The 24,731-nt window shown below is 35.2% G+C and overlaps 1 protein-coding gene across 1 annotated transcript in view; it reads right to left on the bottom strand.

Moving 5' to 3' along the window:
* Positions 1 to 24,731, bottom strand: part of LOC110021227 (ABC transporter G family member 42-like) — a 25,776-nt gene continuing 1,045 nt past the window's right edge. The window contains exons 2-23 of the mRNA XM_020719638.1: positions 23,946 to 24,155; positions 23,480 to 23,564; positions 22,549 to 22,708; positions 22,361 to 22,437; positions 22,188 to 22,241; positions 21,379 to 21,469; positions 19,532 to 19,833; positions 19,136 to 19,417; positions 18,736 to 19,052; positions 17,959 to 18,119; positions 17,424 to 17,533; positions 17,180 to 17,330; positions 17,019 to 17,108; positions 16,734 to 16,912; positions 16,296 to 16,625; positions 7,939 to 8,229; positions 7,777 to 7,860; positions 6,650 to 6,783; positions 6,272 to 6,499; positions 5,795 to 5,966; positions 5,145 to 5,399; positions 1 to 629 (exon numbers count right to left, since the gene is read on the bottom strand). Coding sequence (XP_020575297.1) covers positions 360 to 629; positions 5,145 to 5,399; positions 5,795 to 5,966; positions 6,272 to 6,499; positions 6,650 to 6,783; positions 7,777 to 7,860; positions 7,939 to 8,229; positions 16,296 to 16,625; positions 16,734 to 16,912; positions 17,019 to 17,108; positions 17,180 to 17,330; positions 17,424 to 17,533; positions 17,959 to 18,119; positions 18,736 to 19,052; positions 19,136 to 19,417; positions 19,532 to 19,833; positions 21,379 to 21,469; positions 22,188 to 22,241; positions 22,361 to 22,437; positions 22,549 to 22,708; positions 23,480 to 23,564; positions 23,946 to 24,155 — 4,033 coding nt within the window. The 3' untranslated portion in view covers positions 1 to 359. The remainder of the gene's footprint in view (positions 630 to 5,144; positions 5,400 to 5,794; positions 5,967 to 6,271; positions 6,500 to 6,649; positions 6,784 to 7,776; positions 7,861 to 7,938; positions 8,230 to 16,295; positions 16,626 to 16,733; positions 16,913 to 17,018; positions 17,109 to 17,179; positions 17,331 to 17,423; positions 17,534 to 17,958; positions 18,120 to 18,735; positions 19,053 to 19,135; positions 19,418 to 19,531; positions 19,834 to 21,378; positions 21,470 to 22,187; positions 22,242 to 22,360; positions 22,438 to 22,548; positions 22,709 to 23,479; positions 23,565 to 23,945; positions 24,156 to 24,731) is intronic.

Raw genomic sequence — 24,731 nt, 5'->3', positions numbered from 1 at the left:
TAAGTTTTAAAAATAACCTCATAATCACTTTTATTGGCTAAATTTCAATGTTGCATTTCCAAAGTTTCCTTTAACAATCACTATTTAATGGGTGAAGCAACTTTTACATGTCCAAAAAGGGATCTAAAATAATGCATGCCAATAATTAAAAAAAAAAATACAAGCAATAATCCACATCAATGCGAAGAAATCCAAAAATACCCCTAGCATGTCAATTAAACCTTCACGCGTTGACATTTTCACATTTTCAAATAAAAAGAAATAATTATCTATCTAGAACTTATTATTCATCTAAATACCTTGAATTGGTGTTCCTCTGAAAATCACCAAATTGTTAGACCATTGAATTCCCTTTTCCTCTACCGCTGTTGGAAATTCAAAGATCTAATGCAGTAAGTGTACATGAAGGCGAAGAAGACCGTGAATCCCACAAGCACAACAATCATAAGGCCTTGGTAGTCATCCCTGTAACCAAAATGGTTCATAACATAGTCTCTGATTTGTTGATCTTCCTCACCTGGAACCTTTATCTTGTCATGAATGTCACTGTATTGAGTCACAATCAACCCATATAATGACCATGACACAGGACAGATCCAGGAATACCAGATCCACCACACCGGAATTTCCTGCAAAATAAAATTCCATTATTTATGATATATTTTTGGGAATTTTACATCTGTAGTACAGAATCTTATGTATTTACATATCTCACACCTGAACTTTGATATTTATATACATAGCACTTGGTGCATTAAACCTATGCTGAAAAATGTGTATTTCGCTTTTAAAAAGATGTGATATTGATATTTTTGATGTGATGTTAAACATCTGAGTGCTATGTGTGTAAATATCAAACTATAGATGTGAGATATGTAAATAAATAAGAACAGTGTGCCATGTATGTAATGCCCTGTATATTTAGGTATAAATGAAAGTCCAGTACTCTATCGACCTCCTAATAACTTAAGTGTTATTATCTAATAAGCCACCATACAATCATCTGAACAACAGGAGCTTTGTTGTAGAAAAATGAAAGAAGATGTCGCAGGAGCGGGAGATGGGGATGCAGAAGCGGGACATGGCATTGGAGTGCCCAGACCGCACAGGTGCGGCAATTGCTGCAAAGGTTTGAGTCATTCTTGGTGGAATTGGGATCACGCGAGCCTAGTCAGTGCACAGATCCCTCCTATTGGAGCAGGGTTCACTCTTATTTACCCTAAGACTATTTAAATGTTATTTTTGTGTTTTAGGTCAGTTTTTGTGTGTTTTGTACCAGGACAGCCACCAATATCTTTTCTTCCTTTTGAGGGTTGATCCTAGGGTTCCAGGTGGTACTTCGACTATATATTGATTACATCAGTCCTACGCACGTAGAGTAACGTGCGTACGCAATGAAATCACGCCACAACATCCCGCGCGATAGAGAAAAAAAACGGCACAGTAACAAGGGAAATATCCCCCCGTGTTATTCATGTGTTATTGTGTCCTGGAAATATTAGAGAAATATCCCCCCCCCGTGTTATTCATGTGTTATTGTGTCCTGATGTCATGGGAATATTCTTAATGTTATAATAACACAATAACACATATATAACACATAAATAACACATAATAACACATGGATAACATGAGGGGAATATTCTCCCGGGTTACTATGTCATTTTTTTCTCTGTCGGGAATATTCTTCAGCTGTTATTCTAGTGTTATTGTGTCCTGAGAATATTCTTGGTGTTATAATAACACAATAACACATCAGTAACACACAATAACACATGAATAACACAGAGGGGAATATTCCTGTCGCACGGGGTGTCGTGATGTGATTTCATTGGCTACACACGTTACTTCTACGTGCGTAGTACTGATGTAATATTTTTTCCACTTTGCTACCATGTCTCCCCTCTCGCTACAGCCGCCCCAACAGCAGCCCTATCGTTGTCTTCCTACAGTTCCTTGTCATCTAGCATCCTTCTCGCCAAAGAAAACCTTGGACAGTCCTTTGGTTGTCCCGCAGTCTCGCGCCTTCGCCGTTGCTGTCACCATCATTCTCGTTTGCTTTCACCACCCGGAAACAACCGTTAGGGTTGTTTTCTGCTGTTTCAACAACCTGGCCAGTTGTTTCCCTCATTCCAGCTTGCTACCATTGCCGCAATGTCTCCCCCTTGTTGTTTTTCTACCATCCAGCCACCCAAAACAACCAACTTCTGCTGATTGGGCTACCGCCCCTTGCTGTCCTGTTGTTCCAGCTACCCATAATTGCTATTGCTCCTCACCCATAGCCCAAAATCCCCTTTCCTACCTTGTTGCTACCCCACGAGAGGCCCTCTAAGCATCACCACCTTCACCCGGGATTCACCCTCATGTGAGTGTGCATGTCGCATGTGTTCTATTTTCACTTTTAAGTGTCTTTGATTGTAACCGTTTATTTGCTTTCAGTAATAATATTTGTTTTTCATAAGATTGTTTGGGTTAACTCTGATATCATTTGGTATCAGAGTCAGGTTAACCCTAGTCAGATTAACCCTAGTTCTATTTTAGAGTTTCCTAGAATCCGATTTAACCCTCCACCAAAAATTTTCTTTCCTATTCCCCAAATCATAGCCAAAACTTTGACTAAAGCCTAATTTCCCCTTGCTGATTTTCAAAATCAGGAACCCTTATCAATTTTTACTCACTTTTATCTCTCATTTCACACCCTAGCCATACTACCAAGGAGATACCCGAGCTTACTCGAGAAGAGATACAACGTAAGATTCACCAACTTCAGTGGAGGCTTGCGAACATTGAGAATGAATCCCAGAGGAAGATTACACTCGACTGTGATCTGGAGAGTCGAAGAGGAAATGAGATGATTTGAAGATGAAGTAGGAGTTATATCGTTAGTTCCAACTAGCTTACTACGGAAAGAATGTTCAGACTCTAACTTCAGAAGTGAAGCGACCTCATCACCGAGAAATCTCCCATCTTACAGGTAGATTTCAACCTTAGTATCTTGCAACCAGAGTACACTCAGGAGAACACACAAGACGACCCCGTCAGAGGAAAAAATGGTATAGAGTGGAGAACAGGTGGAACCAATCCGCAACCCTAAATCTGTCACAACCAGGAAGTATTGCAAGTGCCACGAATTTGGACATGTTGAATCAAACTTACAACCAAAGGGTGATCTATTTCATTGAGCAGACCATTATTTAAAAAAATTGAGTAATGACACAGTAGATACTGAAGATTGTGAGAATATAAAAGAGTACCAACTTCCATTTGAGGAGAAAAAGATACAAATAATTTCAATTGCGCCCGTGGGAGAGACTTGAATCGGCTTCACGGTGAGTGTCCAAGGTAGCTTTGGGTTTGAGGAACTGATAATATAGGCATGACAACCCCAAATAAAAGAAATTGAGACCATTCAGATTTATAAACTCATTCTTGAGTTGTCCCTACTAAGGGAGATCCAACATGCAAAAAATTGTGTTATGTCTGGAAGATTACATAGTCATTCAGATGTTAGATTCAGTTTAGCATGATACTTATTATCACATGTTCGAACGGGAGGGATGAAACCCAACCTTGAAAATTGTCTTAGGAGCTTGATAGTGAAGAAAAATTTTTAATGGGATCCAGGTCCTATCAGAGAAGAAGAAAAGACCTCTCCTGAGGGTTTCTAGTGAGAGTTGTCCAACATGATATAGATTTTGCTCCAGAGTTTAACACTCCTAACAGTATTGTTTATCGGATATATCCCGCTGAGTATAAGAAGTGGGAAAAGCAATTTACAGATGTGATAGCTCGAGACATGATTCGTGAGAATACTCGTTTACCTATATTTCTAGCTCAGGTTATGCAAGATTGGATGAATACTTATTCTACCAAAATATATTTTGGAATGACAACGCCTAAATAATTAACTTACCGAGAGATTGTAACAGTTCCGCTCCCGTCAACTTGGTCTACATAACGTCATATACTTCGACATATGAGGTTGAAGCTCCCCCGACTCTGGGAGAGTGAAACAAAGCAGAAGATGGCACTGGATCGCCAAGACCGTGCGGGTGGCCCAATTGGCGCACTAGCTTGAGTCGTTCCAGGCAAAATCGGGATTGGGCAAACATCCTTAGGGCATGGTTCCCTCTTATTTGGACTGGGACACACTCCTATTTACCTTAAGGCTATTTATATGTTATTTCATGTTTTTAAGGTCAATTTTTTGTGTGTTTTGTTTCGGGACAACGTCAGCATCTCTTATTCAATTTGAGGGTTGCATTTTAGGGTTCCAAGTGGTGCTTTAGCTGTATCTTGATTTCCAGGTGGTGATTCTCTTCCCTAAGCATTCCCACATCCCTCTCACTTCGCTAACACACCTCCCCCTCCTCACTGAAGCCGCTTGGACGACAGCCTCGTTGTTGTCTTCTTGCAGTTCCTTGTCGTGCAACGATCCCTCTTGTCGTCGTAGCCCGTAAACAATTCTCCTTTGGTCGTCTCGCAGTCCCATGCCTTCACTGCCGCCGCCGCCGTAATTCCCGCTCGCTGTTGCAGCCCGAAAACATCCATCGGGGTTATTTTCTGTTCCAGCCACCCAAACAGATGTTTCCATCATTCCAACTTGTTGCCATTGACACAACGTCTCCCCCTTGTTGTTTTCCTACTGTCCAGTCGCCCCAAACAATGAACTGTTGTTGTTTGGGCTGCCTTCCATTGTTGTCCCATTGTTACAAACACCCATAATCGCTAACGTTCCTCACCCATAGCTCAGAAACCCCTTCCCTACCTTGCGCTACTCCGCTAGGACCTCTAACTGTCACCACATTCACCAAGGATCTGCCCTAACATGAGTTTTCGTGTCGTGTATGTTGTATTTTCCCTTTCAAGTGTGTTTAATTGTAACCGTTTATTTGCTTTCAGTAATAATATTTATTTTTCCAAATGATGTTTGAGTTAACTCCGGTATCAGATGATTGATGACTAAAGCCTTATTTGAGGTAGCTCTTGATAAGTAGTAATGATTTCCAAGCTTAAAACATATAAATGATTTTTCAATGAAAAATATTTTATAAAAGCAATGAGATTGTGTGATGAGAAAATTAGAGTTTTTTTATATTTATTTATAGAGCTAAAGTTGAGGTTCTGAAGAGTTGAGTACTCACTGGTCTACGGATGAAGAACCCAGAGAAAAGATCAAAGAAAAAAAAGATGCTGGTAGAAATTATAGCAGATACTTGTAAGTTCGGAGACACCGCCGCAGATAACATCCCGTAGTATGTGAAGTAAAGGAAGGAGATAAAAGAGATGGAGAAGAACCACAGGAATTTCATTGCAGTCAACTGGAAGCTCATCATGTAATACACAACAAGCGTGTAGTAAAATGCCTGGAAGAGGACATACGGTATTTCAACAACTACCTGCACAACAACAAAAGCTTTTCATTCACATACACTAAATTACAATTGTGATACCCATGAAAGTGACAGTTAAGAATTAAGTGGGACTTAATCCAAAATATAGAGAGTAAATAAAAGGAAGAAAATAAAATGAACTAAAATACACCGAATGTTCACCCATTTTCCCGCTGAGCAGGTTTCATAATGATAATCATGATGATTTAAAAAACAAAAACAAAAACAAAATTTATAGTTTCAGTTTTGCCTTGCTCCGTCTGATCTTTAAGAGGAAACTTAATAACGGCAGCTTTTTATAATTAAAATACCCAATATTCTATTAATGAAAATTTAACAGTGACTTCAATGGAAAAGATCTACTTGAGTGCTAATGGGTGCCAACAAGGAGGAACTAATACCTGAGAAAGAGCGTATGGTAATGCCGAGTACATCCCTGCAGAATTTTCACGGTAAAACACCGACCTCTCAGTATTGATGAGTGGTTGTACGGTAGAGCAATTGGCAAAGCCAATAAATTCTACAGCAAGGAACATTGCTCCGATAACAGACATAAGCTCTTTCGAATTTTCTCTGGATTAAATGAGTCAACAGTTAGTTAATAAATCAGTAAAATGCCAAAATAGTCCCTTGAAAGTTTACATGGGGCCATTTTAGTACCGGAGTATATAAAGTGCCAAATTAATCCCCAAATTCCTTTAAATTGAGACTATTTCAGCCCATATTAAATGAGTCCACGGGCTAAAGTAACAATTTTGTATTCTATGGGACTAAAATGATCCCCGGCAAAAAATTCAAGAGACTATTTTGACACTTTTCTAGTTCATTAAAACAGGCTATCACTTGAGAAAATTGGCAGATAAGTTATGATTAAGGACCTGCGCTGGCCAATTTTCCAATAAATTGAGCCTAGCACTAGAGCAGTGACAAAGGCCATGCCTAGTCTTGATAGATTGTACCCTGGACTCCTCCAATATATAGACCAGTACTTCCATACACAGATTTTGAATTGGCCATAAGTAGATTGGGCATATTCAGTTGAGAAGTAAAGATCAGTTGCGCCAGGCAATGGCTTGCTAAGTTCTCCAACCAATACCACATTTCGCCTATTGGTGGCAACGCATTTATGATTAATGATTTAATCGTAAAGCCGATATATTATTATATAAAATTGCATGTTGTTTAAAAGACAACAAGAAATGGCACATATGATTGATTATGATTTATAGAGAATCTAGCAATACAGAAAAACTCACTTGTGCAGTGGAGAAGATTTATATATCTGTGCAAAATCAATTTTTAGTTTTGCTTCTGTGGCAACAGAACTTGTTTCCAACATCCATGCCGCTGGGTTGGCTCCATCATCGATTTTCTGAACTCCGGGAATTTCCTGCTCCAAAAAAATCAATCAGTATTTGACTTAATGATTGATCTCATCCATAGGATGGGCTAATAGTGTGAGACACTCAAAAACTTTATTCCAGTCATGCTTCAAAGGAAGAATTGTGGTGACAATGTTAATGTCAACCAGTCAAACTTAAGGTTTATCCTACAAAGAAAATGTATTACATAGATTTAGTTGTAGGCCAACCTTTGTGGTAAAGTCACTGTGAGAGTTGGCAGGGGGTAGGAGCTCCTGTCCCAAGAATTATTGGTCCCCACCTCCAAAAGGTATTCAATATGTGTGGGTTATTTCATTGGGAGGATTTCCCCTAGTTTTTTTCCCCAAGTAATTTCTTCCTAAAAAGGGGAGTGTCATATTATGTTTGTATAAGAGGAATTAGGGTTATGACTCTTTAAAATTAAAATGCGGTGAAATCTGCGGTGACTTCAATAGGACAGCCACAAATTGTTTGAACCTGATTATTAATATTTTTTTGAATTAATTTTATTTTTATATATTTCTATCCTTTTTCGCTCATGGTGGTTAATTTAGGTTTCACAATTACCCACCAATTTAACACCATCTTAAGTGTAGGCTTTCACTTCAAATAATTTCTAAATTTTCCTTTTGCCCTTCTAAACTGACTTTGAAAAAACTTAACAAATTTGTAGTAGTAACTAACGTAATAAGACATTGGTTTATGAAGTTGATTGATCAATATGCCCATATGTAAGTTGAATAGCTACAAAATAATATCCACAATAGCTGTACTAAAAATTTTACTTTTGATGTCTAGTTGTGGATGGTTTTCCATTGCAGTAGAGCCTTATTTCTTTTGTCATTTCAGAATTCAAAATTATCATTATTTCTATAAAGCATATGCATATCAAAAAAACCTACAGCATGAAGATTCTCCAGATTTCTGATTACCCTTGACAATGGCTGCACAAATGAAAAAATAACGGGGCATTCAAGAGAAAATATTTAAGAAATACAAACCTCAAAATATTCTATTAGCTTCTGAGAATTCTCGCCCAATGGTCCTGAAAAAATTACTTGGCCCCCTCGTTTCAGCAAGAGTAACTGATCAATGAAAATTCATGTGTGGGTGAAAAACATAATTTTAATTTGCATGAAAGGATGAATTTGAACTTGTCTAACCTCATCAAAGGATTCAAATATGTCAATGCTTGGTTGGTGGATGGTACAGACAACAGTTCTTCCTGTGTTGACAGTGTTTCTCACTGTTCTCATGACAATAGCAGCTGCTCTTGCATCAAGACCCGATGTTGGTTCGTCCATGAATAAGATGGAAGGATTTGCAACAAGCTCCACAGCAATTGTCAGCCTTTTCCTTTGCTCTGTGGAAAGACCGGTGATTCCTGGAATTCCCACCAACGCATCCCTGAGGTTATCAAGCTCAACCAATTCCATCACTTCCTCAACAAATCTCTGCAGACAGAAGAATCCAAATTCAATAGTCCAACCTTAAATTGTGGTAACTGTGATAGGATGAGAGTGAGATGGAGGATGGCTCGAGGTTAGAATTTTTTAATGCAATTATTACAATGCATGATGCGCTTCCATTAAAAAAAAAAAGTGATCAAGAGATCACATGTTACCAATCAATTCAAAAAACTTGCTTCATTCAAGAGAAAATAGGCAATTATAGTTTTTAAACTCAGCTGATAATGAAATGAAATCCAAGATTTAAGAATTTCAGCAAGATTTTTGAATGAGATAAAATTACTGAGTGAACTGTTGACCTGCATGTCAAGCAAATATGTGATACGAGTCAAAGCTAAGAAAAAGTAAAATTAAAGATGGCGATGGTGACAAATTACTAGCATGGTGCACCTGAATCGAGTTCAAACCATTTTGACCGTTGTCAAAGCTATATGAATGACCAGTCAAAATGACGACCAACTAAAAAATTGAATGCACGAGCGCATTAGAAACATAAAAATATCTAGTAAGAGAATTCTAATCAGTAAGAGCAAATACCATTAAAATGACGAGGTTCAAACAAGACGTCGCATGACTCAAAGTGAGTTTGCTAAGACTGATACCGGAGTTAACCCAAATCCTGACTCAGAAGTGACAAATTTTATTACTGAATTATAACATGAGTACAAGGACGACTCCTAGCACGTAAGAGTGCATAAACAATAACACAAATCATATACAGAAAGTAAAACAACGCTAAAACAACAACAACAAAGCCTTAATCCCACTACGTGGGGTCGGCTATATGAATCTTTTTTCTCCAATGCGTCCTATTTAGTGTCATATTATCATTTAGTTCTAGTAAATTATGATCATTTTTAATACAATAAGCCCAAGTCTTCTCAGGTCTACCTCTGCCTTTCTTAACATAAGTTGAATCTGAAACATTTACTCTTCTAATCGGATCATCAGATGGTCGACGTTTAATGTGACCAAACCATATAAGACGATTCTCACTAATTTTGTTTGTTACTTGAGCTACACCAACCCTATCACTGATATATTCATTTCGCATTTTGTCTCTAAATGTAAAGCCACTCATCCACCTAATCATTCTCATCTCGACAACACTTAACTTAGTTTTATGCTTTTGTTTTAAAGGCTGACATTCAACGCCATAGAGCATTGCAGGTCCCGCAACCATCTTGTAAAATTTTTCTTTTAGTCTAAGCGGTACTTTTCTATCACACGATAGGCCCGAAGCATTCCTCCACTTCAACCAACCAACTTGAATTATACTAATAACATCCCTATCAATATCACCATCACCATCACTTTGAACAGTAGACCCGAGATATCTAAAGTGTTCACACCTTTTAATAATTCGATCACCCATAGTTATATTTTTATCACTAGAGCTACTACTACTAAAATTACATTCCATGTATTCAGTTTTACTTCTACTCAAATGAAGCCCTTAGACTCCAATGTAGACCTTCATAATTCAAGTTTTTTTTTTGGGCTTTTTCTCTCGTCTTATCCACAAGAATGAAATCACCAGCAAAAAGAATACACAAAAGTACAACCTCCTATGAATATGCAGTAAGACCATCCATAACGAAAACAATTAAGAAAAATAGAGCAATGCAGAAAATAGACTAAGCACAGTTCAAAAACAACCCTGGTCTACGTTGGAGGGTTGTAGCGAAGTCATCGAGGTGGCTGGTGAGAGGTGGCAGCGGCTAGATGGATGTCGGAGTGACCGGCGGTGACTGGAATGGTGTTGGGATAACTTGGAGAGGCTAACTTCCCACAAGAGGTGGCAGTGATAATCACTTATGGTAGCAATAGAAAGTGACAAACAAGAAAGTGCTGAGCGAAAGTGGCGACAACAAAGGTAGTGAAAATAGCAGGATAATAGTGGTGGCAAATTATGGTAGCAACGACCAATGTAGCAACTGTCAGCAGCAATAGCCTATTTTAGTGGTTGAAGGCAGTTGTCGCAGCGGTCTACAAAGATGGTTGCCTACAGGGATAGCCGACTGCTGTGTACTCGAAAATCAATAAAATTTTGTCATTTTTAATGTATTCAAAATGAATTAAGGGTGAATTTAATCACCTTCTTCATCAAACTAAATACCTATATTTCTAAAATCCCTATATTTATACCCCAATCCTTTCAAATCAAATAGCCTCTTAGATAATAATTATCTTTATATTTCTTAGTAAAGATAGCAAGATTGATATGGTTATTTATTCAAGGGACTTGTCTTTGGATTTTCAAATTTTAGAATTATATGTTAAGGATGTTGTTGATCAATTTGGAAGGGAGAAGACTATTGGAAAAACTACACAGTTCTAGTCAAAATAGAAAAGATATGTAGCCCATATTAATTCACAATATACGACCCATCGATTTGTAAAAGTAATAAAAACAAAGGGTTAGATACACCTTCAATAACTTCACACAATCATGAGAGGGTGTTAATATGACTTTGAATTAAATTTATCACATGTGCTTTAAAAATATGATTACATTCTTGTAGTTATAGATTATTTTTGTAAAATGGCATGTTTCATGTCATAAAATTGCTATTGGATCTCGCATTAATAAATTTTATTTTAATGGAATAGCTAAATTATTTTGTTTTCTTAAAAATAATTGTTCCTAATTACGATGTATAATTTATGAGTTATTTTAGTAAACTCCTGAAGAAATAAAAAACACAACTTAAGCTTCTAATTGCTTATAATCTTGAATTGATGTTCTAATTGAAGAGGTTGATAAAAAATCGAAGCAATCTATTGTGTTGTCTAATAAAATACTATGTAATTGAGTGGGATTTGTTACTTACCCCAAATTGAGTTTGTCGAATGCACAATAGTGAGAAAAGTTGTCTAGAAGAACTCGACCAAAAGCAAGCATACAAGTACTGGCAAGGGTCGAGTACCATAAGCTTTTGTAGGTGAGTTAAACTCTTTATTGAAAATGACATAATTGTGGAAGAAACCGTGGTTTTTGTTTTCCATGCATTTCTTTTGTTTTGAAAGCAAATTAATTTGAATTTTAGGATAGGGTTTTCGGCAAAGTCAGGCTAAACACATTGAAGGTTTTTCATCTTGTCATTGGAAGGTAAACCTTATCTCAATTTTAAAGTTTCATTACTCTTTTGGTAAAAGCAACTTAATTTGAATAATATGTTAGGATTTAATATATAATGTATGAGCTAATACTAGACTTTTGTTATAAAATAAAAGTTGGTATTTGTATTGTATAAATATATGTTAATTTTCTTAAGATTTAAACTTTCTAATGTGGAAGTTATGTTATAAGATTTTAGTTGATTGTTATAATATTTAAGTTTAATTAAGGAGTTATGTTATAAGATTTTAGTTGATTGTTATAATAATATATATTTATAAACATAATGAAAGAACACAAAATTTTAATTAGTGTTAATGTATTATTGTTAAAAGGTTTATTTACACATCATATAAATTTCACAAGTAGTTCTAACATATTTCAGTTTAGAATAAAGATTTAATAAATGAAGTTCCTTAATTATATAATTGAAAAAGAGTTGTGATTTTTTATAAATGAAATTTAAGTTTCAATTAGGTTATTTAATAAATTCGGAAGTATGTCACTTTATTTTATAAATAAAACATTAATAAGAATAATAATAATATTTTAAAGTAGTTCAAAACATTAATAAGAATAATAATAATATTTTAAAGTATTTCAAAAAATTTAGGGCTCATTTGGGGGGGCGGGGGCTACGGCGCGACGCAGAACTGTGGCAAAAAAGAAAATTCACGTGTTTGGTTACGAGCTTCGCGGCCCAACGTCGATGAAGCTGGCGGAAAGCGGGCCGCGGGATCAACCCCGCGGCACCACGTTGGTCCCGCTAATATTACTTTTTGCCCCGCATTTTCTCTTCTATCCTAGCTGCTTCCTCGCTGCCTCTCTCGCGAATCCCCTGTGCCTTCTTCTTCCCTATCCTAGAATGACCGAATTCAGGTATAGCAAACTCTCCTCTTCAATTGGTTTTGCGGATCTAATGACTTTTCCTCATCTCTTTCTTGTTTCAGCTATTTTCTTTCTTTCCTGTTATTTTTGGCGGATTTGGAGTTTCTCTTTCTCGTTTCTCCCTTCTCACTCTTTTCCTGCTGGATCTAATAATTTTGCCTGCTCTGGCTTTCGGCTTGATCCAGCCAATTGATGGAAGATACCTAATGGATGAGAGGTTTGGCAATAGTTCTTTAGCATTGTAGTTAACATCTGTGAAATGAGCAGAACTGGTATTTCGGTTGTTGGGCTATAGATCATTTTACGGGTTTGGAATTTAGCAATTATTTGATCTATACTGGTATTACATTTGAATGGTTGTGAATCTGTCATTTGATCTTTCATTTTCGGTGAATGGCTGAATTTGTCGTTCTCAAGCATAAGTTAAATAAAAGGGCATGCAGGGTGCATCTCTCAATTAGAATATGGGGGCGGGTTTGTAGCACCATTAGTGAAGAACACACAGTTTAATAACATGCTATAATTCTGAAACTGCTCACAGGTTTGGATGTTTTCTGTTTGCTTTATGATTGTTGCCCGCCTGATGCCTTTATAATTCTTTGCTGAATTATTATATCATGTTTCCAAAATGAAGAGAAAGAACTATGGTTTTATATTGCAAGGATGCAAATATTAAGGAAATCTTCTATTCACTAATATGGAGTTATCAAAACCATGTTTTTGATGCCACCAGGATAAATTTGAGCATCCATACATGAATATGTTTTAAGAATTTGGAAAGCTTAGTTTTAAAAATTGAGCAGTTTGTGCCCATACAAAGGGTTAGGTGTCAAAAATTGGCTCCAAAAGGCAATACACCTCGGTCTTATCTGGTTGGTGCTTGTTTAAACTTGAGATGTTAATGAACCGGTTCATGACCTAAGCATCAAAATGTGGATACATGCAAGTTGGATACTTCATGAATTGTGAGATAGATGTTATGCCAGTTACTCAAACATGAGCTTCAAAGAGGTTGTGGCCGAACTCCCTATTCCTCCTCCAGTTGTACTGTTAATGCAGTGTTCATTATTTTTTCTTTCGTTAAAGTGTATGTGGCAAAATTGGTTGAGCTATTTGCAAATGCCACAACATTTTTTTTAACTTCTTCCATCAATTAGTTATTGGAAGGAGTATTTTTTTATTCAAAGCTATGCATCTTCTTCTTCATTGCCCTAATAAAGACGTTCGCTTGCTTCCTCGTGGATGTATGTCAGTTTAACCGAACCATGTAAATTTCTTGGTGTCCTTATTTACATTTCAATTTCGTTAGTTAAAATGTTTGTTTCATTATGATACAATAATCATAATTGTCTTGCTATTATATCATCTGAATTAAGTTACTGTTGGCTTTCATTTCTTCGCTCTCGCGTAGTATTAAAATGGCTAATAAGAGTAAATCGCTTGGAACACCTACACTGTGAGAAAAGGTAACAAAAATAATATTTTGGACATTTGCTTAAAGAAAATTGAATTGGACAATAGACCTAAGATATTTTTCAATGAGAAAGGGTGACAAAATATTATTAAAATTTTTAAAGAAAGAACGGGAGGGGAGCATGATAGGCTGCAAAAGTTTATATATTAAGAATTATCTATGGTAAGATTGAACGTTGGACAATGATGTGTTAGAATATGTTCATTGTGCAAAAGCTGATGTCTTGTTTTGAATAAAGAAAGAAAATGCAATAACTGGAGCAATCTTTAAATTTTCACTAAGGTTCTACAATTAGTTTGATTATATTGAATGAAATGATTTGTTGTACTATTCAATTTTATTCTAACAATATTTTGTTGTTATCATCTACTGTTGTAATCAGGAAAACATGAGCTTAAGGATTTTCGGGACATCCAGACGACTGCTCTGCCACTGTGGCCTCCAAACTTCCCTGTTGACGTTACGTCGGCCACACATCTACGGGAGAAAAGTCTATAGCAGCCCACGGAGCATCGCAGAATAATGTCACTTCTTCCGTTGGGCAGACGGTTCAGAGGATTCCCATGACGACGGTGATCGGGAATGGAGCACATCATCACTCGAGGAAAATTTAGCACGAGATTTACACTGTCTTAATGTTAAAAATAATATAATCATCTTATTAGTTGTCATTTTAATTGTTTTAGACTTCTTTTTTGCTCTCTTGAACGTCACTGTGACGTGAAATGTGTATCTGTAATTTTGTACTGTTTTTAAATAAGTTATAAAAGTATTTAATTTATGGCTTTTGAGATTGACTATAAATTGCAGAAGTTTTTTCAGAAATAGTTGTCCCAAAGCTCTTATAGTTTTGTTTTAAATAATTTTACCAAATAGGGGCAGCGTAGTCATTTTTTCAGAAACAACTCCCCCAAAACTGTTTTCACACAGTTGCACCAAACAGACGGTCAGCTTCCCCGCAACTTCCTAGGGAAGTGCAGCTGCAGCTGAAAAGCTGAGAAGCTACAGCTGCGCCAAACAGACTCTTAGTTTGTATTAGAGAATAACAAGATTTTACATATAAAAAAAGGCATAAGAATATTATAAATTATCATTATTTATAGAAGTGAATTAAAATATAATGAATGGATGTGTTTGAGTATGAAAATTTTGTTTAATCTACGTATCTTAAAGTTGATTATAATATTTGAGTTATAAGGGTTGACCAAGATTGAACTGATCTTGAGGGTAAGATCTTAAATCATACTTCAAATTTTAAGGTGAGTGACAAGACTCTTATATTGAAGTACCATTTTTCTTCTTCAAATTCTTTTCCATTTTACAAACATGTTATGATTCACTTCTTTGATTTTAATATAACATGTTGAATAATAATAGGCATATTCTACACTACTATGTTGACAAGGAATGTATTAGGCCATGAGTGAGTTAGGTTATGTTTAAAGGATGCTCTTGAGATGTACGTATATGTTAAAATATATAAAATTCATTAAAAATAAAAGTATAGATCCTGAAAAGTTGCACAAGTTTGAATTTAAAATTTTTAGATCAAATTCATGGTCATAAATATCATTAATAATGTTCATATTTTCAAATGAATTTTCATAACTTGACAAAACAAATCAAGATGCATTTTGTCTTTCATTAAGCTATTATAATTTAGAAGTGTAATTATTTTACCGGATTATTTGGATAACTCTTCATGTTATAATTTAAATAATTAAAGTTTAAATGAGTGAAAAAAAGAGAATGTATATTGTTGACAGGATATCACCAAAGCAAGGTCAATTCTTTTATTTTGTTTTTTATTTAGAATTTTATGTCACTTTCATTTTTGTTGAATTTAGATTTTTTTTTTAACAGATTGATTTTTTGAGCCATAAGAATCTAGACATAATAGTTATAGTCTAATCACTGTCCAATTGTTTATTCTAGCCTTAATAATTCCAAACTCCCAGCCCAGCCCAGGTTGTTACATTAATTTTGGTTTCCATCATAAATTTAATTTTACAATGTGCATTTAGTGCACGGGCAATTAAATTAGTATCAGAAACATTTGCAAAGGTCTCAAGCTAAGTAAAGTTCCTTTCTCTTGCTTTTGTAATCCCAATAATACATATTAAAAGTTCCATTTGGTGCAATTTTATACGGGCCTTAATTTACATGAATAGCATAATTGAACTTTGTGGGGTTTGGAATTTGTTCTATTGGTTTTCCTCCATGTGAATGCCATTTCCACAGAAGTACTTGATAGGCTCCGGTGTTAGCTTGGTGTCAATTTTTAGTTAGTTAGTCCAACGCATTGTGCAATTATAATAGTGTTCAACTTATTTGGATCCTTGTGGACACCAAGATACTATACTATCGACATAAAAAGTGGAGGCCTTGCAAATAGAAAGGAATCATTACAGCACAAGGAATTCTTACGGAGATGAAAGCAATGCACAATAACCAAGAAGCATAAAAATTTCAAGCAACCAGCTCGATATCTCCTTCAATCATAAAGATGATTATTATGAACTTTAACAAAACACAAATAATAGAAGCATATAAAGCATTCGAACTCACAAGTTTATCTTCTATGCTAATTCCCTGAAGACGCAATAATGCAGAGAAGGTGAGTGACTCCTTGACAGTGAGCTGAGAAGAGTGAACATCAACTTGTTCACAGTATCCAGAAATCCTTGCAAAAGTTGATTGTTTCTTAGGGTAGCCAGCAAGCTGGATATCTCCTTCAATATATCCACCAGTTTTCCTTCCTGCCAAGACATCTAATAGTGTTGTCTTCCCAGCTCCACTCTCTCCCATCAGGGCTGTAAGTATTCCGGGACGAAAGGTCCCAGTAATTTCCCTCAACAGTTGAAGCTTATCTTCTTTAATTATTTGTCCCTTCATTGCCTATCAAAGAGAATGCTTCCATATATCAACTTTCTAATTGAAATTAAAATTCAGGAGTTATTCACCTGCTTAATTTAGCAAGAAAATGAAAAATAAAGGGGAACTCACTGGAGGTATATCAACATAGTAGTTCACTTCTTTGAAAGTCATAACAAGGGGTGTAAAAGGAAAAACCATTCCTCTTTTAGAAGAAGATTTGTAGACTTCATTCCTATATGTTTCATAACTACGCCACTCAGTTGCGTTGCTGCTAGAGCGACAACAACTACTTTGAACCTCAACTTCTACTGCAATAGATAATGATACTATGAAGATCACAGAAGCAATAAAAAATTATTTGTAGAAAGGTGATGTGCAGGAAACTTAGAATTGATTGGTATGTTTGGATCTTACTCTTGTTTCCATTATCCACACATTGATCTCCTTTGGTTTCCATCTTAGCAGTTGTTTCTTCAGGCATGACTGGATTTGGCCTTCCGGGAGCTATCACAACAAAGGCAGTAAGATTCTTGCTGCGCTAACTCTCCGAAATAGGATAACTTTTGTTGACTTACGATTTAGATACATCAGGGAAAGTGCAAAAAGAATGTTAAAGAAGATGGAATATCCTAGAAGAACCCCAGCTGATTTCCAATACCAGTTCTGATCTGTGACGAGATCGATATTCTCTAGGATTGCTACCCCCAGTCTTCTGCCATCTGGTGCCTGCCCAAAAAAATATAGAAGAGCATAAACACTTTAGTTGAAGAAATATTTATGTTTTTGCAACGAATTCACCAGATTTGAAGTATTACTTACAAATTTATCCATCCACTTAGAAGAAGACATCTCATTGATTGTAAGAGCAGTAAACGCATATGTCAACGGGGAAAGCCAGTGACCAAACATCCACCAATTGGGTAGCAAAGCTGTTAAGCAGCATCCTTTAGATATACGAAAAGATGCACATATAGAAAATCATATAAAGTGGTGAAGAATGAGTCAAATCTTTTGTGTGATTTTAAAGAAACTTCTCTATTTTCATTAAACAAACATTGAATCATATGAATGAAGTACACATTCCAACATCAAAATCCAAAATTGACTGAGAGAGTTGAAAGAAAGAATGTTTGCAAAATAAATAACAGAGTTACATAAAAACTTTGCCACTTCCCATCAACAAGTTGGATATTTTACTTGCATTCAGAGGAATATCCCAAAACAAAGTTTAAAAAACTAAGCAATTAATATTTTAAAACGTGGAAAAATTGAGAATATTAAAGCCAAATAGAGCCCAATTTTCTGCTGAATGAATTAACACTACACATAATCTGTGGGATACACAAATGAGAACCTTTAGGTAAGGTGTAGCCACCAATAGAACTTAGCGTCAGTGTAAGAACGCTTCCCCAAGTATTGGCTACAGTCACGGATCTGGTCAGACCTGCAATCAGTCTGAAAAGGCCAGCTGCCATCTCCTGGACCAGTATGAATATGAGGAACTGCTTGAAAAACCTGTGGAGGTAGATAAGTTTGATTGGTCTCATCAGCATACAAGTTATTTGTGCCTTTTTCAACATACTAATTGGTGCAAAACATCCAAGAAGGAAGTAAGGAAAAAAATGATGGCTAAATTACTACTAATTCATGAGCTATGAAACCTCATTAAATCTAAAAAAAAAAGGATATTTTTCACTTACAAATCTTTAGGGAAAAATTGAATAGTACGAATTCTAGAAATTTAGCACATCTCAACAAGAAAATTTGGAAATGGCTTGTCACAAAGAAGAAAAATGAAGAAGTCAATAATCATTCAAAAGCTCATACTGTTTAGGGGTTGTTTGGCCACGAGTAGAATTTCATTAATCTTAAATCCTAATTTAGTAAACCTTGAGATGATTAAATGTCAAAATTCTTTGCATGAAGGTTGTCAAATCTGACCAAATCCTAATAAATATTTACTTTAGGATTGAGATTTTGAGGGGAGAAATCCTTAAATCTGTTAAATATTGTAGATTGTACTGTTTAAGAAATCTTCGGATTTAACTAATAATGGGGCTTAAATCGGACTCAAAACAGTATGATTTGATGTCCATTAGAATTTTTTAGATGTATTAAGGTAATGATTTACCTGCTAGCTTCCGGGGCAAAACCTATGGAATAATATGTCACAATCACCCAGACAGCAGCCTCCATAATAGATAGGGGAATCCTTATGATGCAATTTGGCAGGGTAAAAACCCATGTCGGATAGAAGAGAAGGTCCCTTTGTTTGTAGAACACCGGTAACCTTGAGATAGCAAGAGCTTGCTCAGAAAATCCACTAAAAAAATGCATAAGCATGCCATAGAGTAGTGCCCCAATACAGACCGTCCCATCAGCTTCAGTATTTGCTTTCATGTTTGTTCTCAAAAAAACAGTTGAAGTGGCAAATGCAAATGTGGCAAGCTATAAACACGTAAATAAAAGAAATGTAAATATGCATTTTGATAGATGAAGAAAAAGCTCAAATAGATCAAATTTTAAAGCACCTGTATCGCCCTAAAGAGGTAAATGAAGGAGTTCCTCTTTACGAGAAGCCATTCCTTGGCAAAGGATGCTTTGAGGAGAAATTTAAGAGGAGTGGATCGTTTGGTGAAGACCAAAGCTGCTCTATGGCTCTTTCTCTTGTCAAAAGGTATTGAAAGTCTGCTTTGCAGATCTCTTCCAACATGGAATCGATTGAAGAGTTTAATGAATTCAGCAGTGGACACAAATTCATATGGTTTGATCGTGTTTGCCCAGTATTGCTGTTGATCCTTTCTTGATGTAACCTGTCCATGAAAGAGAATTAAGATTTCTGTCGAGGGTGACAGACCCTCAGCTCAAAAAACCAAACTTAACTTCCAGTCTCTCATTTTTTCTAATAAAAAAATTGTACGAATTACCTCTTGTAAGAAGTCAGCAATGCCCTTTCTTTCAGGGCAATGGAAGCCACAGCTTTGGAAGAATTCTAAAACATGATCACGAGGACCTTGATAGATAATTTGGCCCTCGGAGAGTAGAATAATGTCATCGAACAGGTTAAATGTCTCCGGTGCAGGCTGGAGAAGTGACATAAGTATGGTAGCTTCACCCAAATGCACAATTTGTTGAAAGCATTTCACAACTTGATGTGTAGTTGAGCTATCCAACCCTGTAGATATCTCATCCATAAAGAGTGTCTTTGTAGGGCCTACAATCATCTCACCTGTGAAAGACATCACTTTTCACTTCTCAACTATTAATGGATAAAGTTAAGGAATATTTACGTGTGTACCACACAAAGGTGGTATTACTGTGTGATGTTAAAGATTTGGGTGTAATGAATGTAAATATTAAAGATTTGGTGACAGATATGTAAATACCCCCTAAAAGTAATTACCTTCCTAACAACCAGTTATTATTTGATTACCATTTAATCAGATATAGCTCAAATCATACAATTGAAAAGGGTAGTATTTTGATTTCTCAGAGTTTATCAAAGATATTGGACGATAAAAATCTGTAAATTTTAATAGTAAAGAGTCAATGCTAAACATGTAAGGAAACTATTCAGATGCTTCAAAAAGCTGTAAAAAAGAGAATATGGCAATATATTCCAGATGCATGTGTGTTAGAATATGTAAAGACTGCTCATAAGAAAGTTTTCTTAGGACTCATTTGGCTGCAAAAAGCTGTAAAAAAGAGAATATGGTAATATATTCCAGATGCATGTGTGTTAGAATATGAAAAGACAGCTCATAAGAAAGTTTTCTTAGGACTCATTTGGCTGCATATAAGTGGGCATAATGTTTCTGAAAATAATATTTTTTATTTCATTCATTTGGTCCCTAAAAATGAGCTCATCATATTCAAGGGATTTAAGAGATGCATATAGAGTTCAAAATAAAACTGATTTCTAATTGTAGTCAACTAAAAGGTCAGATCTAGAAAGTTCATTATTTTTAAGTGTGTTTTCTACATCAAGCAACCAAATGAGACCTTAAAGGAAGCCTTCAATGTATTGTAATTTTGATCGGCATAGCTGCCCCGACGTTGCGGTACATAAAATAAAATCATATCCTTCTCACAACAAGCTTCTCTTTCATTTTATATGCTCATAAATTGATAAAAATTGTTTGCACACAAATGACGATTTTCGAAACGTTATTTCATATCAAAATATTCTTAGAAACAATTAAGTGAAAATTGCTCAAGGCAAATGAAGACCAAATATATATAAAAGAGAAATCTTATACTTCCCAAAAAAATATACATAAAAATTCATGTCGTATAAGCATATGATGAGATGGGCCAACAAAAAAAATATTTACAAGTAAAAGTGAATGATACTCGCCTAAAGTTGATTGATCCAACCATTAAAATAAGACTAAATGATTATTTTGTAAAGTTTTTTTTTTCTTTTCTTTTTTTTTTTTGTTTGTTGGCAATTCGTTACTTCATCAAAAAAAAAAAAAAATCACAAAGTAAATTGAGCTTCTATGCTTGATCTATAACTATCAGTGTATTTTTATTTTTTTAATTCTCATGATTATGAACCATATGTTCTATATCACTTCTTTCTTATTCACCTCCTTTGTTCGAACACGTCATAACATTTAAAATGAACCTTCTTCTGTAATTATCTAAAGTTAGCTACAGCATGTGAAACGTAATCATCAATCAAGTATCACATTTATAGATAAAAAAAAGTTTTTTTCAAAGAATAAACATTTCATGTTAAGAAAATTCGATCTTATTTAACATTAAGAACCTGTGGTAACACGTTTTTTTTGACCTCCTGATATCCCTCTTCTCATTTCATCACCAACAATAATGTCAGAGCATATATCCAAGCCCAGAATCTGCATACTCAAAATTAGAAAAAAATGCATATCAATTATATACACACACATAATTGATATATATATATATATATATATATATCCAGAGAGGAGATTCATCATTCTCTTCTCCATTAAAACTAAATGTCATCACCTTCAAATACAAGATAAAAATCATGCCTTATCTTTACCATAGTAAAAATTAGTGTCATGAATGATTTCAAAAAAAATTTATGATTGTTTGATCAACAATTGAATGCATTAAATTTTCTACTATGGATAAATAGTTAAGGTTGCACAATTTAATAATAGTGAATTCAAAATGTAGATACTTCCAATTGCTTGAAATCAAATATGAGTTTTTAATAATATCTTGCACATATTGAACGGCTTTGATTGGTGAAATGCAAGACTAAACCTAAACTCTCTCTCTCTCTCTCTCTCTCTCTCTCTCTCTCTCTCTCTCTCTCTCTCTCTCTCTCTCTCTCTCTCTCTCTCTCTCTCTCTCTCTCTCTCTCTTGATTGCTAATATATTTTTCGTCTGTTTTATGAATTCTGAAATAATCATGAAAATTGATAAAACTCGGTCCATTTAAAATTCATATTTCATAAATCATAATCAACATTGTAATCTTGAATTTGAAGATCCTATACAATGATAGATAAAGAAATAAACTGGGATGAGAATAGGCATTCTCTTCCTGGAAAAAAAATAGATTTCATATGATGATGAGCTTACTCTAATTGTGTAGTCTGTTTGAAGATCAATTTGTTCACCTTCAACAGAAGTAGCCTGTAAAACTTTTGAAATCAAATTACTCTCAAGTATATCAATGCTGTTATATTTCCTAAGGAATCTACACTTCAAGAACAACCAATAGGCCAAATATTTGTCTTTAAGAGTCAGCTTACCTTCATGAAGAGATTCACCTCTGGGTCTGGTACAATTCCTTGAGCCTTCTCCCTTCTTGCCAGCTCACTAAGAAGTTCTGTAAAATCAATTCACTTCAAAAAATTACGCAAAAATAAAGTACCTAATACATTAACAAATGATACTCAATATATTAGAAATTGTTATGCATATAATTTAAAAACATCACCATATCTATCACCCACGCCTTGACATCTTTCAGAGAAACTTAACGTTTCCTTTACAGTTAACTCTCCAGTGTGCGTGTCGTTTTGGCTAATATATGCTGCTGTCTTTTGAGGTATAAATTCATTTAACTCGTATCCATTATACGATACATCGCCACTCACCTGCATATTGTAAGAAGCAACCAAGGAAATTATAGTTACAAGTAATTACTGAAATTTTAAACTATATTTCAAATTTTGTTTCACGATCTAAATTAGATTTTCTACATATGCATAACTCTTGCAAACATTTAGTAATCATGTACTAATAACTATCTTATTACAGCAGTCAAGTTAAGAAAGCCCCGGCTCTGCCCTAATCCAACTCCTGAACCCTGATAAATTTACCGGCGGCGTTTCCTCCCTGTGTTCCGGCCATGGCCGGATTTCATCCCGTCGGCAATCTGTTTGAGTATGGCTCCGCCGCTCTTACGTTTCTTCTTTGAGCAGCAATGGGAACTTCGCCGTATTTGCCTCTTCTAGCAGTTGCTCCTCCGGCCGCCGCATTGGGTGGTGTTCCAGCTTTGCTCTACTCGTCCCGGGGAACAGTTCGTGGTCGGGACTGTAGGATCCGGCTGATCCTGTATCGTTGCGGCATGGAGTAGGCTCATCTTGCCCTTAAATACTCTAGCGCTTTGTGGATGAATTGAGAGGCATGGGAGATTCAAATTGATAACATATTGTAATTATGAAAAATTAATTTTTAAAATATTTATTAATAATATTTTTTTTATAAAAAAAATCTCTTAAAAGCTAAGGGTGTTTATATACTTATCATATTTTTTAATTGAATATCTAACCTATAAACATTAATCTATATATACATATGTTCAAATATTGTTATAATAGACAATAGTTGTCTGAAATTAAGAAATAAGCAGCCAAAACACTAACCTCAAGTGATTTTTGGAGCTTTCCAGCTAAAGCATGCAATAGTGTCGTTTTTCCTGAAGATGGAGGGCCCAGAAGCAGCGTCATTCTGCATTATATTATTTAACTTTCTTATAAAATCAATATTTCATATATATATATATATATATATTTATGTATGTATATATATTTATGTATGTATATATTTGTATGTATGTATCCACTCAATTCATATGCAACATATCTAACACCTAAACTTAAATATATAAAGTGTCGAAATAGTTTACGACTATTTATATAAGTATGCTTTAGTCTCAGAGAATTTGTATAAGTCAGGACTATTTTGATACTTATATAAATTTAGGTACTAAAAATGTGAAAACATGGGTATTTAGTGAAAATTACATAATATTCATTTGAGAAAATAAGATGATGGCATAGGAAATGGAAATTGAGGGGTATATATGTAAATGGCACAAAATAAATTTACCTTGAGGGTCTTATAACCCCGGAGATACCGTTCAGGATTTTAAGCTTGGTTATTCCAGTTAGCCTCACGCCAAATAGACCAACTAACGACTCAATCATATTGATGGACTCGTTCAACAGCGTAGGTAGAGCTCTGCTGCCTACGTGGCAATCTGCCTGAACTTTAAGATTCTCAAACCTTACTTCAACTGTTGGAAGTTGGATTCCAGCCCTGAAAATTTTAGATTATTATTAATAATATAAAAAAGAAATAAATAAACATCATTGGTGAATAAAGGTGTAAAGGAGCCGAACACGAGTTGTTCGCGAAGAATAAGCCATTTGGACAGTCCTAATAACGCAGCCATGGTTGTTACAGGTTGAGGCGAGATTTAAAAGTTAGCTTTATATGAAAATATCAGTTAAATATATTTTATTATATTTTTATTCTATTTTTTGAACAATAATTTCACTTTATTATAAATCTTTGCAACGTTATTGTCAATTAAATTGCTTAAACATATTACTCATCAATCATATATATATATATATAGGCTCATTGGTGCGGCCTCTGGCGTAATTCTCTCGGGTCGGGGTTCGAATCCCGTGATGTGGGATTTTCGAATCATAAACAAACACACCAGAGTTTTCAACCCTTTGGGGGAATCGATATTTGGTGCCCCACTCGACCAAATATCAATTTCACCTTTCAATATATATATATATATATATATATATATTGATAGTAATGGATTATGTAGCCAAGTGAATATAAGCTATTGCCTTACCTCGATATGATGCTCAAAGG

Source organism: Phalaenopsis equestris, unplaced genomic scaffold (genome assembly GCF_001263595.1).
Source record: "Phalaenopsis equestris unplaced genomic scaffold, ASM126359v1 Scaffold000123, whole genome shotgun sequence".
Taxonomy (NCBI): domain Eukaryota; kingdom Viridiplantae; phylum Streptophyta; class Magnoliopsida; order Asparagales; family Orchidaceae; genus Phalaenopsis; species Phalaenopsis equestris.
Note: the sequence above shows the minus strand (reverse complement) of the source record. Positions and strands in the feature narration are given on the sequence as shown.